This window comes from Lichenostomus cassidix, chromosome 14 (genome assembly GCF_008360975.1).
Source record: "Lichenostomus cassidix isolate B80296 chromosome 14, HeHo_3.0, whole genome shotgun sequence".
NCBI classification, from domain to species: Eukaryota; Metazoa; Chordata; class Aves; order Passeriformes; family Meliphagidae; genus Lichenostomus; species Lichenostomus cassidix.
The window spans coordinates 8,208,533-8,229,693 of NC_139495.1; the positions used below are offsets into that span (position 1 = coordinate 8,208,533).

A 21,161-nucleotide genomic window follows, 5' to 3' on the forward strand; every position below is an offset into this window, starting at 1 on the left:
GCACTGTGTAACAACTCCAGCCACCGTGTGCAATTTCATTTCATACATCCACCTCTGTCAGGAAATAATGCTTCTCCAGCTGAGTGAAGGAGCCATTTTCATGTCCATTCTCTTTGCTGAAGTCACTAAAGGAAAATCAGAGCAATGCACTTTTTAATGACTTTGGCATTACTAAAAGAAAACTTAACTCTAGAAAAGGAAGCCTGTTTTCTCTCCTTATTTGGCAGTAAAACATGTACTGATTGTGAACATGGCTTGAATACAAAGTACATTGTAAGTGAGCTGTACAAGCATTTCAGCTTTAAGATGATACTGCTAATCTTTCTCTATTCTATGATCCAAAGACTATGATGACTTAAAATTAAGGGTTTTCAGTTGTTTACAAGGCAGACTTAGACAATTGAAAAGCTTATTGATTAAGGAGCCATTATTCATCTAAAAATTAAAATTGAAAGTATCAGCAAGGGTTATACACTGCTTTCAATTATGTTTAGATCCTGTGCTCCTGTATTATTAGCTCCCATGTTTTGAGACTAACACCTTGGACCAGCTAAATCATTACTGTACACGGGGCAGCAGCCAGTACACTCCAGTGTCCTCTCCCTTATTACAGCTTAAAGTAGTTGTTTTAAACAAAAAATTCTGTTCCAGTGTGCTTTGAGATAGGATATCCTAAGGGAATTTTCTTCTATTGCCCAATAACATGGACACTGGCTTGTGTTCTAAATCCTTTCCAAATACTGGTTTGTTTTTTTTTTTTTTTAACTTTTTGCTGCCAATCCTTGGGGCTGTTGCTTCTCTTCCAGACCTTACTAAGTTCTTGGCCATACCATTCTCTTCATGGGGTATTTCTTTTCCCCTGGGCTGTGACAGGACAAAGTAAAGAGCAAAATTTAAAAACTGGAAAAAACTAATAGGAAAAAAAATAAATATCCCTTACTCTTAAATGAGCAAGTCACAGAGTTTAGCTGTGGAAATTCCCCAGGCAAAGGTCACAAGAGGTTGGGAGAATATTGCAAAGCAGCACCACTACCCATCCTTCTGTTCCCTGGGGACATTGGCTGCAGGACATGGACATGAGGTGACAGCCTAGGTGAGCCTTTGCTCTTGTCTCACCTGCCTGAGCTTGCACAAGGTATTTCAGCCCAGAGGACTTCACCATTCCAACCATGGGGATAAACCTCACTGGTATGAGCACAGCTTACACACCTGGGCACACCGTGAAAGTCAGGTGGGGACTGGGTGTTAAATGGGGAGAGCAGAGGATATACTGCCCAGTTTAGACAAGACTGAGTCACTCAAACACTAAAATGAAATATCAGGCTAGAAATCTTCACTTCAGATAAACTTGCTCTCTCAATAGTTTGATGTACAGCTGGAAATTCACCTGCAATACAAACAGGGAATAACTACTTTTTGATCAGCTTTTGGAAATAATGGAATGAATTTTTACCAAACACCAGCACTACTCAGAGGTGTTTGCAGCTGCTGGCTTGAGAGTGTCTACAGCTGCCTGGGCTGTGCAGGAGGAGGGAAGCCACTCTATCTCCCTGACAGAAAAACTGGGGACATGCCAAGGGGTAATGTGAAAGGATCCATTCATCCAGTGGCCAGCAGTGGGAGTACTTATGGGACTCAGGGATTAGGCAACCATGGCAAACAGAGATGGCAAATCTGAACTCCTGTCCCAAAGCATGCTCCCTGATGCACAGGGAATTTATGGTAGAAATCCAGGAAAAAAATTGAAAGCCGGTACATGTTGTAATAAGCTAAAAGGTATTTAGTTGGTTGTACAAAGAGAAGCATTGAACTACTAAATGAGCTTGTTATTCCTGTGATGGAAGGACAAGTGGCACGTTAACTCATTTCATTATTAAATTAATATCAGCTTAGTGTGTTTAATTGATCTAAATTGTTCTGATCCAGCTGAAGTTGGCATGTTTGAGCCAGCCTGATCCTGGTGTGTCATAATTCATTAGTTATTTTCCTTAGCCAGCTCAGGGAATTTGAGAAGACTCAGGTGCACGAGGGGAGCAAGGAGACAGAAGAGACCAAGTGCTTTTCCTTGCTCTTTCTCACCTCTTTTCTACACTAACTCTGCTGTCGATCACTATTGCCAGCTAGAGCTGAGTCTGCCAATCACTCTGACACTCTGCATTTCCCAAACCAGCGACTCTCCTGTGAAAACTGTTGACTTGGCTTTAAATATTACTCCTCGCAGTATTATTTTTTACTACCTGCTATAGAATTGCTGCATGCACAAGATGAATGCTCGTGAGGACTTAATTTAAACAGGAACATGACAGAATTGATAAATCTAGTGACAAGAGTAAGAATGGCCAAGAAGAGAGAGAGACCTGTGAGTTATTCTGCCTGCCTGCTGTGCTGAACGTGCGACTCAGCGTGTCACATTCTCTGGGCACACTTGACATTTTACAGAATAAAGGGAAGACCTGGTGACCCAAGCAGAATAAAACAATATTTTTAGATGCAAAGCCACTGGGATTCAGAATATGGAGTTGCTGGAAGTGCTGCAGGACTGCTGTTATGGTACAAAATCAGCAATGAAAAGGAATAGCAAAACTATCAATAAATAGGAAAAGAGTGTGCTGGGACCAGCTGGGCAGTGCTGGCAGGTGGGGCAATTGCCACTTGTTCACCAAACATCGATCTGTGCCAAGCCCCTGGGAGGAAGCAACTCCAATCTGCTTAGTGCCTCTCTCCACACAAAAGCATCTCTGACCCTGGGAAGGAATCATTCTGGACAAAGAAACAGCCATCCTCAGAAAAGGGTTTCCTTCTCATTCACTTCTTTTTCCTGGACTGGGGATTTCTTCAATCAGGTAATGCTGGAAAACCATCACCATACACTAATTCTCAGTGCTTTGGTTAAAATAAGGTGAGGAAAGGGTCGGCTCACCTTGCATTGTCCCTGCCGTGGGATTTCAAGAAGTTCATATCGCGGTATCTGGACAGGAATGCCACGAGCTGATCATTGGTCCTGCAAGAGAAAGAACAAAAGACACACAAATTACACTCTGAAAACCACTGTGTCTAGTGTAATTTATACACTTATTGTTCTCATTTGGGGACCATTCTCAGATTCTGAAGGAGGTGATTCCTAAAAAAAACTTCCAACCTACTGCTAAACTTCAATGACTCCCTCTACTCAGGAAAGCATCCTTGGAAGGGAGCAGAGCTTTATTACACCTTAACAAATTTCTTATCAACCACTGGCAGGTGTTTTAAGCACTATAATAGACTATGTATGAAGTAATACTGCTCAACACTTTTTAAATGTGAAAATCCAGCTGTGAGATGACTCCATTGATAGTCCCATTTTACATGCTTTGCTAGATATTTCCTAGGGAATTTGGTTCAGTATCTATTGGCATTTTATTTCTTTGCATTGTGTAACAGAGGCCAAGGTTGGAATGCATAAAGCTAGAGAATTTTGATGTCAAAAAGACAATATAATTAATAGGAACAAAGGAGTTTAGAAGGTTAATTCCAATTAGTATGACAGGCAATCTGATACCAGCATTTTCAAAATTTCAGCTGACATGTCCAAGAATGTATTTACGCTTGACAGCTTTTGTGGTCTTTTATTTCTTTAACAATGGAGAAAAAATGTTCTCTATTTATCCAGGTCAGCATATTTAGGAAAACTGAATAAATCACATTAAAAAGATCTTAATCTCCTGAATAGCATTCAAACCCACAACCTTATTGATACAACACCATTTAAGCAATGGTCTGTAATGAAATTGATGGCAGAAAAACTCAAGATAAAAGAGCTGCCAATAGCACTGTATCTTGAAAACATTTCATTATTATAAGCCACAGAAAACCAAGTTAAACTGGAACATGTTTAACTGCACAAAATGTGTTTAACTTCTGGGGTCAGGCTGCAACAACCTGGAAATGTTATCAGCCAAGTAAACTATTTTCATAATCTCATTGATTTTATCTAGACCAATTATCTGTCAATCAACCATCCTGACAGACCCTGAGACCCTCCTCCTGTACTCCCTCATGGGAGCTGCAATACCTCCCAGGGTCAGACTCTGCATCTCAATTTGGCAAACTCAGAAACTGCTTTCTGTATAGTAAGCTGTGCAGATTTTCACATTTGCTGCTCCAGTGACTCTCCATCTTACTGGGATGAATAGGCATTTAGTGAATTTACTTAGCAATGCTTCCACATGAAATGGTTTCAATGGCTGACATCTTCGGGTGAGTTTCTAGGCAAAAGCTGGCATGCAAAGATGATCTTTAGAAATATAATCGAGTTTGGAAGTGCTTGAGCTTTAATTTCCTTACAGGATAAAAGTCAAATCAACCAAAGTAACAATCCACACCACTCAATAAAACATCATCATTTCTAGATTGCTCACCAACCTGTGTTTTGCTATTCAGCAGTAGTCTACCAAGTAGAGTACTTGGGGCTGCCATATAAACTTCTCATTGCTTCTCAGTTTTTAGGTAATTCTTATAAATCTTCAAATGATGCTTAGCTCTCAAAGTAATCAATAATTGACATTTTCCCTCTTCTTGAAAACACTGCTGGTATCTTGGTCCTACTTTGAACATTTGTAACTTTTTTTTTAAAGAATTCATACAGAGTTTTACTTATTGTCAATTAATATGCTCCTTTTCATGTGTTGACAACATGGAACTAAAACATCATAGTTCCATTTGGTAAAACGTTTTAGTTAATTGACATTTAGATTTATGCAGTCAACTAATTCTATGCTCAGCATGGCAGCACACTGAACTTCTATTAAGCTTTTATTCAGATTGCTTCAACACCATGAGGATGCTGCACATCACCTCCGACTTATTCCACCACAAGACACTAAGAAGAAAATCAAAGGTATTGAACATGCTGCAGATGTTAATGCATTTGTTAAAATACTCCTCACCTTTCAGAAAACTTTGCCTTCAGGGGTAGATTTCCTAAATGCCTCTAGCACAGATTGCTGCCACACTTCACCCAGGGCAGCAGAGGAGAGTCTGCCTCAGCAGTGCCTCTGGCACCTGCTATTTCCAATGCCTCTGGCACTCCTTTGGAGAAAGGCTGGAGACTTGGGCCCATTTTTTCTCTAAGTAAGGCAATTGAAAGCTGAGATTTTCAGCTGAAGACATCACTGGGAGCAACAACAACTCCGCACTGCCAAATTAAAGTCTGCTATAGCTCCACAAATTTCAGGGATAATTCACTGAGCATAAATTTGGCACAAAATATTTTACTAACTATCACAGTAAAACAGAAAGTAACAAGTGCAACACAGCCTTCCTAAGAAGGAAATAAAGTCATGGGGAGAGGGAGGGTAGTTCATGCTACTGATTAAAAATACACTGATATTACATATCACTTTCCTATCAGTTTCCCCAGTGTGTAACACAGCATGAATACAGATTGAGGAAAAAGCCTTTCTGCAGTTGGTGCCTGAGGCTGGGGCTGATGGATGCATCCACACAGCTCCCATCTCTATTTCCTTTTGCTATTAATCTCACTTGGAGGGCGAGGCACCAGGGAGAAGGATTAGTCAGCTGGTTACCTGTGTCATTATCAGGGAGGGAGGATGGTGTGAGTGTAGAGAGGCTGAGAGAAAATGGGCATTTTCAGGTGTGCAGCACATGGGGAGAAATGGGAAACTAATCCTTCAGTGAACTCCAAATGTGAAGAAAGCTTGTGCATGTGGGAGGGCTTCCACGAGAAGATGACAAGTGAAGAGAGATGGGGAAACAAAGCATGTTTGAGTTCACAGATGCAGCTTTGGTGTTCATCAAGGGCAGGTATGCCAGCTGGGATGGGGGTGCCCATCTCCCCCAGACCTTTCCTGAGGTCAGCAAGGATGGATAGGGGTGGCAGGGCAGAGCACTGTGCCTGCCTGCTGAGATGCCACTCAGCAAACTCAGCCAAGCTCCCACAGGGCTGGGCTCAGAGATGGGAGCACTCAGCTGGGCAGGCTCTGGGGCTCTGGAGGCTGCAAAAGGGACTCAACCCATGGCACTGCTCAGCTGGGGACACGGCTGAGCCCCTGGGGCCCCAAGCCCTCTGCTTGGGATTGGGGTCAAGATTAGAGTTACAGGTCTAAGGGAGAGAGAAAGGTAAGTCCTATATCGAGAAGGGAATTCAGAAGATATTGCCAAAGCAAAGCAAGGTCTGCTACCAGTGTTTTCTCATGAGCAGCCCCTGGCCCAGGACTGAGGTGTCCCAGGCTGTGAGCAGGCAAACCAGGCACTCAGTAAGCACATGCTGAGCATTGCAATAATTTCAGAATATGACCTATACACAGGGGACTGAAATGAAAACTGAAAGATAAACACTGACTTGGTGTTTGCCTTGTCTGAACACACTGGAGGTCTGTGCAGAAAGCAGGAGGAGCACTCGAGTCCCTGCACACAACCAGACACTGCCAACAGCAAAAGGCACTGCTGGTCTCGCTGGTTTTAAGCAAACCCTCCAACCCTGGTGACTAATCCAAGCTAAGAGCAGAGATGCTCTCAGTTTGCAGCTGTGGAAGTAGATTAGGAAAGCCTTTGGAGAATATGAGAAAAGGAAAACAAGAGATTGTTACTTTTGGAAGATAAAGATGGTTAATAAAAATGTCCTGATTCAGCAAAGTATTGAAACACATGGGCAACTTGAAGGATGTAAGGAATAGGAGTAACTTCAATGGGATTATTAATATGCCAAAACCTATACAATTTAACAATAATTTGGCCAAGTTAGATCAAAAGTTCAGAAGCTTTTGGCAGCACAGAGGTATGGAAAGGCTATATTTAGCCTTTGCTTTCCATCACAGAACAAAGATTAGCATGGCAGGCCTTTCTCAGCAAAGCTGATTCCTATAACAACAGTCATTCATAAAACCTACTGTAAAAATGAGAACAGCAGATATGATTTCAGAGGCCAAATGCATGTGGAAGGCTCTGGGTGACAGTTAATACCTCTGCTTTTACAACAGTGTTGTCTTAAATGGTTTGTTTTGTCTTTCAAGTCAGGTTTAAGCGAGGAACAAGATAATGGAAAACTATTGCCTTAGCAGCTCAGCTTGCTGGAGTAGTTGGGAGATTAGAGCTGTGCTCCAGCACCAGAGCTGCCATCTGGGCTGGGAATTCACACCTGTGCATTTCAAAGTGTCAGCCTTCTGCATTTGGATGCTGCAGGCACTGATCAGTCATCACAGGGGATGCAGCTCCTCTCAGTGCAGCTTTGCCAGTGCTGTGTGATGCTCCAGACATTCTATTAGCAATACAGTCATCTTTGCTGTACTTTCAATTACTGCTTCCCATTCAACCATTGTCTGTTTCCTATGGAAAAGAAAAGAACTAGCATAGTCAAAAAAGAGTGAAAGTCTTTTTTAGATGTCACACTGCTGAATAAACCTCTTCCTAGTGAGAGTACATAAATGCCTGGGCACAAAGGAGATCCACTGAGAGAAAATAGAATATACTCCATCGTCTGCTTCCTGAGCCACTCCACAACCTATTTTCTATAAATTCAAGGCTTCAGATGGCATTTATGAAATAAATAAATAAATAAGCCCACTGCTGAGAAGCAGCAGCACATGCTTAAATGAAAATCCTAAAGAGACCATATAAGAGAATTCCACCAAGGATTAATGAACAAATGTGATTAAAACTATCTACAGCTCTGGACTGCTGCCAAAACGCTGCCAGCAGTATTTGATATGTAAATGCTTAAAACATTTGCTGTGTGTACTGCCGCTGATGCAAAGCCTCTATAGAGAGTTTCTCCATCTAATTAGAGATATTGGTTTAGCAAACTTTGCAGTCTATAAAAACCCTCAATGCCTCATTATTCTTTTAAAATAGAATATTCATTTGTTTGGAATGTTTTCCAGCTATATCCCATGAAACCCTGAAAGGCCCTTGGCTAATGAAAAACTCCAGCCCCATATCAGCCAATAAACCCTACAGCTTTTATGATAATAAAATTCTCACCACATGCACTCATTAAAACTCGGTAACTTGTTGCTTTTGACTTTCTTTAAATATTCACTGGGAAAAAAGTAAATTACTCAATTTCCAATTATTTTATAGCGCAATTTCAACACAAGCATTTAAAATCTCCAGGACCTTATCAAACACACCATGCAATGGTGCAGTCACTGTGTCTCTGATTTGAAGCACTAAACAGTGTGTGCTGAACTTGGAGCACACTTGGAGCTCTCCCAAAATGATGCAACTTTCACACTGAATTGTCATAAATTACTTTACTGGTAATGGCCTATATGTCTATGTGTTCAGCAGCAGAATGTGCCATGATTACACACAAGGTTAGGAGCTGACAGTTGTCCTTTCACTCATCTTCCATCTCTCAGCTGCACAATTACACTTTTTAAGGAAACTTTTCCAGGGAGGCCAATCCAGTTATAACTCAGAATGTCCATCTGTACTACAGATATGTCACCAAATCACTGATGTTTTGTGATCTAACTCATTGGTGTTTATGAAACATTTTTAAAAATCCCGTCAGTCCCAGGAGTAGCTCTGAATTGATCCTAGGAATTCATCTGTCTGTGACAATGATATTTTCTCAGCATCCCTGCTGCTGCAGTAAAAAGTAAATAAGAAAAACACTACCCTGTAATACCATGGCATATGCAGCTCTTTTTCTCTGATTTTTAAAGCAGCTGTAAGTTGCAAGTTACTGTATTTTAGAGTACAACTATGAAATACATTAAGGTAATTTTCCTTTCATAAATCTAATTGTATGCAATTGCTAAGTCTAGATTATTTGTATGCTTAACAACAACAAATGCACAGAAAAACACTTGAATAACAAATGCTTCTGAAGCACCTTCCATATGTGCAACTGCACAAGACCTGGTACACCTGAAAATAATCAAAGAAAATCAGCTACATGCAGGATGACTTATTCCCTAAATAACCTGGTATTGATGCATGCAGCTCTGAGATATTTTGCTAGAAAGGATGGAAATGTTTCACCCTGATTTGTTAAACAATTTTCTATTTCTTTTTCTATTTAAGTTTATGAATCATCAGCACATCACCAGCATTTTTTTTTTCATCTTGCTAGTCCAGAACTTGAGTGTCTGACAGATAGCCTTTGCTAGAAAGGCCTATAAATGCCTATTTCAAATAAATATTTTTAAGTAAAGGCACAGACGTGTGTCTAACTTAGATAAGGGATAGAAAACTTGTTAAAGGTGTACACTGTAGTAAAGCAAAATTCCTCTCCCACCACATTCACAAGAAATGTCAGTTTAGTTGAACTGCATGTATGAAAAATGCTCATTTTTATCAGTGCTGGCAAAAACTGTTTATCAAGCTTTGCTGGTATTCCCATTATTCATATTTAGAAATTAAAATAATGCAGATTAGTACAGAGAAAACACAGCAATGTGGGGTTTAGCCTCTTCAACTTACACTCTGATCTAAAATGCTTAGCATTTTTTGATAAGCAACCCAGAGATTCATAGAATCATATGATTACTCAGCATTATGTCAGCTCCAAACACAGAGTCATAGAAATGCTTAGTTTGAAAAAGACCTTTAAGGATGTCTAATCTAGCACTGCCAAGCCCATCACTAACCCATACCCCCCAGTGCCAATCTCCTAAACCAAGGTGCCAGCCTTGAGTAAGCAGATTTCCTTTGGCATTGGTGCATGTCATGTTCACAAGCAGAAGTTTGTGCTCAGGGGCTTGTGAAAACTAAGAGAGAGAACTGCCACGTCTGCCTGGTCCCCACTGCAATCTGCCTGCCTGGAGTACAGGCAATTTGGGCAGTCGTAATATAGTCTGCTTATCTCTGGCACATTCATAGTTTGTTTCCTGATTTTTTCTGCCTTTTGATCCCACCAACACAAATCTACAAATTGAAAAAAAAATACACTAACATACAATCTTCTGTTTTAATTGTTGTTCCCTGGTAGGATCAGTAGTTAAATATTCTCACTGCTGCTGGGGTTAACAGGCATGTAAGGGATGAGGCACAGGGGTGTTTGATTTCCCTTTTGCAGACAGGATGGCACATCCCCAGCATTAGTGTGGAAGGTGTGTGACTCTGCTCCTCAGGGCTGCATGGAGGGGCACAGGAGCTGCTCTGGAGCCAGGCCAGGATCCCTGGCAGTAAGAGCTCAGCTCTGCTCTACCCTGAGCAGCACCAGCAGGGACTTGTTCCTATCTGTATTTACCATCCGTGCCTCATGGCAGCCTTTCAGAAGGCAACCTAACAACAGTCACCATGCTGGTTAAAGTTGAATTCTACCCAAATTAATGATACAAGGGAGGAGGAGCAGCAGCACAGGCAGTGCCAGGTGAGCCCACACTTCCCACACTGGGAAGAACTGCCTGGGAAATTTGTCACATGCAGGCAGATGGCTTCACACAGAGCACAATGAGGCCAATGTTCCTCTCAGTCACTTTAACTGACCTTCCACTAAGAGCTGCCATTACCACTTGAGTCAGCAACTTTGTGCTCAGGATAAATGGAAAGAATTGTGATTCTCATGGTAAAAATGCAGCAGATTCGTGGATGACATCAACAAGTCCAAATATGAATGTTTGTAACCTTTTTCCATTAAGAGTGTAAGGACTGACTGAATGCAGAGTGCAGAGCTAATGAACACACACTACCTGCTGACAATTTGGCACAGAAAGGCTATTTGAATATCACACTGTCAAAGTTCTATCATATTCTTCATTTCCATCAATAACGAAGTTGGTTGTTGACGTAAATTACCATTTTGATAGACAGTGAGCAGGAAGCAGCAGTGCACCTGAAGAGGTTACCTACACAGCTTCAAGCCACACTGCTATTTACATTGAGACACATGGCTAAAGAGGATTCATGCCCAGAATGTCTAAATTTAATGAGGTTATTTACTTAGTTTTAATCCTGTAAGGAAAGAAAACAAGGTCTCTTTTCAGCATATTTCTATTTAAAAACTTTTATGACAATAAGGCTTTTCTCTCATTAGGAAAAAAACCCCAAAACTACGGAGTGACAGAAACATTGGTAAATGCACTTTCTGTCCAAAGTGCATGTTTGAAGAAAGCAATGCACAAATTAACCACATTTTGTTTCTTAAAATACAAATATTTTTAGTACCTTCAATAGCAAGACAAGTTCCCCCTTGCAAGTCCTTTAATCAATTTTTAAAAATCCTTTTTTTATCCTCTTTTCTACTGATAAATCACTATACAAAAGACTTTATTCTGTTTTCATATCTCTAGTGCTCCAAAATCAGCACAGTGCACTCAGTTTATGCTTGTGTAAGCCAGACCAGAAACCCAGCTCTGTGTTCCTGGAATAGGCTATGGGAAAACATAACAAAGGTTTTGTGGTGTTTCCCAGTTTAGAGGCTGTGAAAATGTGTTGTTCCATGTGTGACACATATTAATAGATGAAAATCAGCACTGTCTTCCTATCACTCTGAGAACTGCTCTGTCCTTCCCTGCCTTGTCTCATGGAAGGTAATTCTCCATCAGAAGAATTCTCAAGCAGACATTTCTTTTCTTAAGGCTCATTCATTGTGTCAGAGTGGCAGCAAAAGTAATTGCTGCCGATTACCACATGACTTCTAACAGCTGCTGGAAAGTATTTGCCAAGATAATATACTTTTCTCAAAGTTGCCTTTACCTGTTATTACCATAACAGGCCATTCCATTTCTAATCACTGCCTCAATGCAGGGATCAATATAGAAAATTCCCACATTTAACTGCCATAAACTCTTGATGGTTCATGCTCTTATAGATGCCAGAGTATCACTTGAAAGGATGCAGCACTACAAAGAGTTAAGACAGACAGGATTATCCTATCTCACAAAAACATCTGAGTCCACTTAATGTCTGCTGAAAAGTATCTGAAAAAAAAAGAGTACTGAAATACTTGACTAACCAGCTGCTAATACCCAAGGATATTTAATTATTAAAACTAAACATGATATAATTTTAGCTTTATAAAAGCACTGGGATTTTATTTAGTGCAGAATGATGCTCACTGCTTTGTATTTTTCCAGTGTTTGTCTGCTGCTGCATATTCATGTAGAACCTCATCTGCCCAGACGATACATCCCATTTTGATGAAAACAATAATCACTGATTAAATAAGCAAGTGGAGTGAGCTGCAGAAATTATCAAGTTCGTTACTCAAATTAGTGAGACTTTGTATAAAAGAAAAAATCTAGATATTGGGCTGAGTAGGATCTTTTTGTTTGTTTATACCGTGTATATTTTACATGGCATAGTTTATATTCAGCAATTTTCTTCACCATCTCTAAAATTAAATTATCAAGAGTTTTGTGCAAAAAGAGAAGAAATTAAAATTAAATATGAGCACAGATTTTAAGCAACCACTCACTTCATCCAATTTATACATTCCCACATCAATCTGACATTTTATTTGTGCAAGTCAATAAGAAAAATGATTTACTAATTGCTGAAAAATGATTCAATAGTTGTCGAGCAATTATAATTAAAAATGCTCACTTTCTTCCAAGACAGTGGGAAGAAAGAAATCTCCTTCACTCTGCTCATCACAGCAGAGTGATGGAGTGTCAGTCTGGGGGTACAATGCTGCTGTCCTGCCACAGCAGAGACCCTCTGGTGTCCTCAGGTGTCAGCCTGGGCCACGTCCTGTGCCAGGGATGGACCTACCCAGCAGATCCAACTTGGATTTAACGTTCATCACTGTGGGCTGTGTGTTCCTCAATCAGCTGCAACAGTCTTGCAGCTGAAGACTCATGAGAAATCTTTGCTTTGCTGCATACAGTTGTAAAGGTGCCACTTTTCCAGCTTTAAGGTTAAATTTTGGTGATTTCTCTGTTTCTGAAACAGAACTTGCTTCCTCTGACTGAGCTCACAGTGATTCACCCTGACACCCCACCCTCCCCCATTTGTCATCCCAGGCAGTCAGAGCCATCCCATCCCATCCTGCCCAGCATCCTTCCCAAACCAGCACGAGGCCAACAGACACTGTTCTTTGCATGCAGTGGGAAAGATGCACCTGGGCAAAGAAACTTTTTACCCCCCATCTCACACTTTCTAAGGAAAAGGCCAGAGGGAATATACACTCATCCAATGAGCAGCTTCAGTCTCCTAACTGGAGTTATCCCAAGGGAGGAGTGGTGGGACTCCACTAGCAGGAGGCCATGTGGTGCTCTCTGTGCCAGGGATGCCTCCCAGGGCTCTTCATACACCCAATGAGACCCTGCTGCTGAGGCACTTCCACAAATTCCTTTCAAAGTAAAGTGAATTATTATAAACCAGGCCCTTCCTGAAGCTCCTTCTGGGCCTGCCACTCCCTTTGATCCCTGAGCTGCAGAATCAACCTGTCGGAGTGCATCAATTCAAAGGACCAGAAGGCAAAACAGGGAAAATGGGGTCAGGCTAATGGGATTTAACATTAATTCTGCACCAAGCCCAAAAAGAGGGAAGAACAGGGCCTGGGGGGTGAAAGGGATAATGAACTCAGAGTTGATGGAAGGAAACTTAATTGGTTTTAACAACAGAAGGTCACATTTTGTTACCTTTATTTGGGTTGAGCAATGATCTTATTTTGACAATTTGCACCAGCTGATGACTTGCCCTGCTCTTGGTTGGGACTCTTTTGGGGTAAGTCCATGAAGAATGCAGAGCTGGGATGTGGGGCACAAACAAGTGGCAGAGACGATGTCTGCAACAGGAATGTACAGATCCACTAACTGATACAGCAGGAGCTGCTGGGAAACAGCTGGGAGGGTGGGAGGCTGATGTTCCTGCTCACTGCTGTGCTCAACAGAGCTGCAACCAATACACTCTTATTTCATCAAAGAGAAGCAGTGGTTCACTTCAGCTAGAGAAAAGATGCTGGAAAAGGCAGGTGAACTTAAGTTGGGCAGTCTGTCACCAGTGATCTCCAGGCACTGCCAAGTGGACAGGCTGGAGCCATGTCCTGGCTGCCTCTCCCCTCCTGGGCTGCAGTGGTTCACAAATGATTCTCCAGGCACTTTGTGATGACACCCAGCACCATATGTACCAGTTTCCCAGAGGGAAGAAAGATCAGGGTGTTTTAGCCTTCAGCTGTAGTTCTGCAGCTGCCACCTGCAACGTGACTTCAGCCCCATGGGAACAGTCTCAGTGCCTCCCCTATACAGCTGTACAAATGTTCAGCAATGACATTGACCCTTCCAGAGCTAGCAGAGCCACAGTCCTGGCAAACCCTTGTCATGGAAATCATCTGGGAGCTATCTTGCACCTGACTGCCTGGGTGCATCCCATCATCAGAATACAATAATCTGAGCCACTGCTAAAACATCTGAGGCTGCCCCAGTTAAAGCTGTAAGGTGACACAAATAGCCAATTTGGATTTATAGACCTTTTAGTTTTCAGCTGCCCAGAGAATGCATTGTTCCAAGATTACCTGCTAGAAGCTACTTTGGGGCAGCAAATTTTTAAACCGAGATGGACTCTGCATTTGGAAAAGACTTGGCCCCAGACCAGCTCCTAATGTGGCAAAGAGTGCAATTATCCTGATGAAAGCTTAGGGATGCTTGTGCCTACAGCTGGTTCATCAAGTAATGCTGAATGATGGATATAATTAAACTGCGTGCAGCAGAGTGGAATGTGCTACAGTGAACCATTTAGGGCCTCATCCCCTCCCATCAGCCTGGAACTACAGATGGGTCATCACAAACATAGTCAGTGGCATTCAGCTCTGCTATTTATACAGAAACATTCAGAAGTATCATATAAATGCACTGGTAGTGCTGTGCAGGACGAGCAGAAGAGAAGTATTCAACTGGAATAAGGTGCAACTTTAAAAGCCAAGTAGTTCCTATTCTACCTGGGATTAGACAGCAAAATGTAGGTCTGGAATTTCTGCACTGGAAGAACTCAGCCTTGTGCTTCCCACTTATCTTGCACTACGGTTCTGGGAAAAAGGAGTTTGCACTGGATCACAGCAAAGCAAAGAGGCAGGAGGGGCTGTACAATTGTGCCACCCCTCTGTATCCACAGTGGGTTAACAACTGCATTTTATTTATACAAAAGCACTTTTTAAATTTTATCTGTTGTTCCAAAATAGCTTTAATTCCATTGCAAAGTATTTCATTCAAATCATTCCATCAGCTCATTCAAATGCAGTAATCCTGAATAACAAAATGTCAAAGTGCATAATTTAATACCAAGACAAGATCAGAATTTAGGTATCAACTGGCTGAAAAATTTTCAACATCAAATACCATTCAACTATCACACTTTTAGCCCTGTTTTCAAGGGAAAAATTTATCTCTTCATCTCTTCCTCTCCTTCCTAATTCAGTATCACCACTAAAAGACTGAATCAGAACAACATTTTGGCTCACCCTTTAATGGCCTTTTGGTTCACAGCTATTTAAGAGTGACTTGGGAAAGGTATAATAGCATATGTGTTATCTTCACTTTGAACTGCCCCCAGATATTATTTTGCTGCTGTATTATTGTAAGTGGCATCCTGTAATCTAAACAAAAAAATGTGTCTTAACGGCAATTTCAGCAAATTTTTAATCTCCTGAGAGAATTCAGTGAGACCACAAAGGGAGGGAGAGCATGTTCAAAATGCAATGCTATAGTAGGAATGTTTCTCTCTTTCAAACAGTTTTCGCTTAATGATTCCAATGAACTTTCTGAAAAATCCAACAAAACAAAACTGAGTTGAAGAGACATTAAAGTTTCTGCCCACAAACCCCAGGTAAACACAAGGACCTGTTTCTCTGCAGCTTCCATTACCCACCTCATACTTAATCCAAAGTCAAAGTCACTTGGAGCACAGCTGTGGGAGAGCACACAAGAGAGAAAGTCACACCTGGGATTTCCCTGGCGATCAACATCCCACTACAGCTCAAACCCCACTGGAGCTTCTTGCCCAGGAATGCAGTGAGCAACTGAGTGCCATGGGAAGGACTTGCCAGTCTGGGGCATCTCATGGGGAATTTTGCTAACCATGGATTTAAAGTGCAAGAGCCATTCTGCACAATGGCCCCTGCTCTTGACTTGGTCACCCACACTGTTTGTCCACACAGACGAGTTGTAAGTGAAAGACAGGCTTCATAAGAATCCCTGGAGCTGCAAAGGAGAAATATGGAGCTGGCAAGATCCCTCATGCTACTCAGTGCCTTCCTCTGCCCCAAGACATGGGTTACCCTCACAAAAATACAATTCCAGATATTATTGTAGCATCCTGAAGACAAAAGATGCAACTGTTGCCTAGGAATCAATGGTGCACATCATCACAACATTTGTGCTGTTGTTCTTTATAGATCAGGCTGAATGAATCCAGGCAAGACTCACATTTAACTCTCTTTTAAGAAACAGACATTTTTCTCAGTCATAAATAAGTAAAAATGAATTGCATCCAGAAAGCAAATGGCAAACAGATGAAAACCCTTTGGCTCTTTGCTTGAGGAGCTCCCTGTGAGCAATGACAGAGCCAAGCCAGAAGAGAAGGGAACACCAGCCAGGCAGCCCAGCATGGGCTCAGAGGCTGCAGTGCCCATCAAACTGCTCACTTGGGCATCTGAGGCTTTTGCCTGCCAGGCAGCTCCCCAGGCATGGCTCAGATGCTTCAGTCCTCATAGGAAGACAGAAAGGACTCAATGTTTAGCACTGTAATCAACAGGGTAACATGCTGCCAAGTATAATGGTACTTTGAGTAAAAGTCCTATTCCAAAACTGTGCCTTATTGATGCATCTTTAATCTGCATGCACTATAAAGATGCCTGGGTAGCCAAACCAGTTCCAGTTTGGGGTGCATTTATTTCTGTTGCCTGACTGAAGCTATGGAGCACATCTCAGAAGTACTAAATGTCCAAAGGAGTTACTAAGAACTGCAGATGTCACAGTTGTCCAAAGCAAAAGCTGCTTTATATCCTTAAATCTGGGAGGGAAGGGCAGAAGGAGTAACCTGAGCTGCTGTGGCTGCACAGAGAAAGGGTGGGGCTCCCATCACTAACGTTTACCAGCTTGAAGAAAACATTATGTTAACATCAGACATAAATAAAATTTTTAAGCCACAATAATTTCCACATTTCACCCCACCCATTTGTGACCATGCACAAAACCACTGCTTTGCCAACCACTGATAATTTAACAAAAAAACAGAGAAGTGGAATAACAAACCAAAAAGATAACCTTCAAAATATATCTAAATCTCAAGCAAATGTGCTGGCAAAGTGAGGAAAGAAGAGGGGGAAAGGTTATTTGAGGGATTAAAGACAGAGGCAACCTGAAATTCTCAGAGAATGCAGATTCAAGAAAAACACTGATAAAGTTCTTTTTTGGACAAGAAAAAAGATTCCCTGTGAAGCATTAAGAGTGGATTGACATCTGGCTTGCCAGATAAAGATATTCTGAGCAAACAAAACCACGTACAATGTCAGTGACAATCCTGAGATTAAAATCCTCAGGCGCTGGCATCTTAACAGATGTTGCAGTGCAAAAGCTACCTGTGCTGCACTCCCATCTCGATGTAGGGATACAACTGAGCAGTGCTTCAGCCAGGATAACATTCCAGAGGGCACTTTAAAGAACGCTGTACTATTTGCCTTGTGCCTGGTACATTATTCTAGTGGCAAGACCTGCACTTCAGATCAGCACTGCAACACTCCATATGGGGTGTAAGGCCAAATTCAGCCCTGGGAAATCAGTATCCTTTATCCAGGCTTTCATGTCCAACACCAATTTATGTAGTGCCAGGAAGGAAATATCTGTAGAGAGAGCTCTGGAGTCTGACTATCAGTGAGACATAGAATTGTTAAATTAATTCAATTGATAAGAACTGAGACAGAGTGAAAGTGGAACTGCCTTTTGAGCCAATGGCTTTGCTTATTTGCCATTACACAGCTCTCATCAGCCCTGCTGGCTTTGGGATTTCTAAGTTCACTGCCATCAAGAGGCACAACTGGGTCAAGCAGCAAAACACAAGCAGTTTCACTGGGTTTCTTTTAAATTCCTTTGTTATACCTGATTGCCCATTAATTGGAAATTTAGTTGTATCTGCATTCCTGGCTCCACCAACAAGACACTTTATTTTCTTACTATTCTGAAGCACTCCCCAAGCTTCTGCTAATAATTTTGCTTGACCTTTATTAAAGACCAAGCATTAGCTGGCAATTAGATTTGGTGATCCCTTTGGTGATTGAGGCTCGGTGATTTACTGTAAATTATAAATAGTTCAAATGTTTCATTATGTTTATTCTTCATACAAGCTTTGTGGCCAGGTAAGCACTGACATGACATTCACTGTTAAATGATCTCATTAAACTTCTTAATTTAAGTGGTGCAACACTTCACCTGCCACATTATCCAAGGACTCCTGCAATGCACATTAAACATTCAGCATGAATAGATGCTCTACCATAGTTCACCTTGTTGGGAGTGAAATTTCAGTCCCTGAACATAAGGTTGACTACTTTATGCTGTTTGTCAGAGACAATAAATAATGCAAATAGATACCCATGTAAAGTAAGAGGTTGAAGACATTGATAGCTTTCCCACAAGGTTTTGAAAGAGGCTCTCAAAAGAAAAGACTTTAAATTATGAAAAAAATACCACTAAAATTAAAAAAGTTAAAGAAAAGGAAGGAACGTGCTGTTTTCTTTAATTTCTTTATGAATGAAATGACTGTGAGAAAAGATTTCTTGAGACCCCTGCAGGCATGTGCTCCTGTTTTATTCACAAGCATGGAGCAAAAGGAGGAGCAGTCACACAACCTCTCACCTCTGAGGTGCTTGTAGAGGTTTGTCTTTAGCCATTCCATCCCTCCTTTTCCTGCTGAGAATGCTCATCAGAGCTGAATGAAGTCAAGGTTGGATAATACACCACATCACTTCAGTCAGGCCAACAAACAGCATATTGCCTCATGATTAAATGAAAACAAAGTATTTTTATTGGAGGCACCTTGATGTCCATACTGCTTGCCAGTGATTTATACTGCAGGATTAGGACCTCCTCTGTGCTAGTGCTGGACCTACAGGCTCCACAAACAAAACGTTCAGGCATAATGAGGAATAACAGGGCTATCTGGATTTTCCTGGCTTGCATATGTTTTATTTTACACATTTTTAATTGTTTCCCTCACAAAATGAATAGCTGTAATATTTTCCCCCCATGCCTTTATATTGTGTGATCCTTAACATCTGCTTCTGGACATCTCTTGTGAAGGATGAAAGGCTCCTGGCAATTCTGCTGTCGTCTGTGAACATACCAGACTACTCCCTGGACAGATTTAGGCTTCATCATATTGTATTAACCCCACATATTAAATAGGTTTTTTTGACTTAGAAGGCTGGATTAGCTTTTATTATCAGAAGAGAAGTAGTAAAGGTTTCAGTATTACAGATGGAATGGCAGATGGGAAGCAAAAGCTTAATATGAAGCAGCTCTGGATAAAAACCATTAATCCACAAAATTCATATGTTCTTATGCAGGGAAACCTAGCAAAACCCACTGCAATATGACTAACCAGAGAGAAGTGTAAAGTGCCCCTAGCCCATTATCTGACAAATCATGGCATGGGGTCTGAAAAAAAACCAAAAACCCTCAAATACCCTATTTAGTATTTCCTAGAAAAACAATCAGCCCTCTCTGGGGTAGGCAGGGAGGTAATGACTTCCTAAAGATTATAAATAATGTTTATTTATAGCATCTCCACCATGCAAATGAAATGGACTCATATAGATATTTGATAACATTTTCTGGGGTTTATAGCTATAATATTCCACATTACAAAAAAATATTTAACATTACTTATAAGTCACTGTCATTGAAGTTGCAGCACTGAAAAAGACTTCTTACTTTTTGCTGAAGTGCATCATGGTGTGAAGAGGAAGCACATTCCCTTCAGTTTTGGTAACAGAGCCCTTTGGCAAAAAGGGAAGTGAGCACTTCAGCCCCTGCCTGGGTGCCACCACAGAGCTCTGAGAGCTGCAAGGGGGAAGCACAACCTCCAAGAATTCCCCCTCTGAAGAAACAAGTGCCCGGAATTTCTCCAGCTGAACGGCACTGACTGCAGGATACACAGCATTATTACAAAGAATCCATTAACTCTGAACCGACTGCAGTCTGCTCCACAAAGCCTGTGGTTGTTGATGGCCATGTCTGGAAGTGACTGTCCCCTTCTGCCCCTGTGGTTTCACTTGTTCCACAGGGAACTAGAACAGTTCAGACTGCCCCAGGTCATGGCCTCAGCATTACATGATGGTTAAAGTGGACTCAACACCACAGGATAACTGGACACCCCTGCTGGCACTAGTCTAGAACCATGGCAGACCTTCAGCAATCATTCTCCTACAATTTAGCTTGTTGGATTCACAGTGCCAACACCTACCTCTTCCTCTGTGGTCTCACATTAATCCACTTTTTAGCATCCATAGAGCATTCCTCACCAGGAAAGTGAGTAATAGGGAATAAAAGTTAGTTATTCACGAAACTCAAGAGATACACAGAATACTACATACTCTCCCTCATAAGCAAGGTTGATACATCAAAATTGTTAGTTCTCTTCCTGTTGGACACCAAAAGTGTTTAAATACTGTGATTTCTTCATTCAAATCCCCATGTTCTAATATCAAGGCAGTCTCAGTGACTCTTTCTCCCCCAAAATGTGTTGCATTTCACTGAGAGTGCTTAGAAACAGGCACCAGCAATAAAGCTTTTTGTCAGTCCTCACAAAATCCTTCCTAAGGGATGGGCTCAGGGGTTTTGCCATTGTTCACCTCAGTGGCAATTTCTGTCCAAGAAGCACCTTCAGGAAGGGATTCATACTTTAAGAGAGGTTTTGGAGAAGCCTGCCCAGTGGAAGCACATTTCTCTTCTAGGAGTATTAAAACCATGTTATATCATCACTCATCAGGAAATCACCCAAGAAAGTCACTTCCCCTTTCATTGATTCATTTCAACATAGAGGGAAACAGAAGCCACAAGGACAATTTCATTTTTTCTTCTTCTTAGTACCTCTTACAGCCTAAACCAAACAGTTGAAGGATACTTGAGGGTTTTGTTGTTGGGGTTTTTTTGTTGGTTTTTTTTGGTTGTTGTTTTTTTGTTTTTTGGTTTTTCACTTTTTTCTTTGGTTTGGGGTTTTTGTCATGGACTTCCTACTTTTGCACAATGTAGCAAACTTATGGAAAGCAGCTTTGAGGC

At 41.4% G+C, this 21,161-nt stretch overlaps 1 protein-coding gene across 4 annotated transcripts in view; it reads right to left on the bottom strand.

Annotated features, from left to right (window-relative positions):
* XYLT1 (xylosyltransferase 1) overlaps positions 1-21,161 on the bottom strand; it is a 167,172-nt gene that overhangs the window by 37,213 nt on the left and 108,798 nt on the right. For all 4 annotated transcript variants that reach the window (XM_085074773.1, XM_085074775.1, XM_085074772.1 and 1 more), the window contains one exon: positions 2,921-3,001. In XM_085074773.1, coding sequence (XP_084930899.1) covers positions 2,921-3,001 — 81 coding nt within the window. The remainder of the gene's footprint in view (positions 1-2,920; positions 3,002-21,161) is intronic.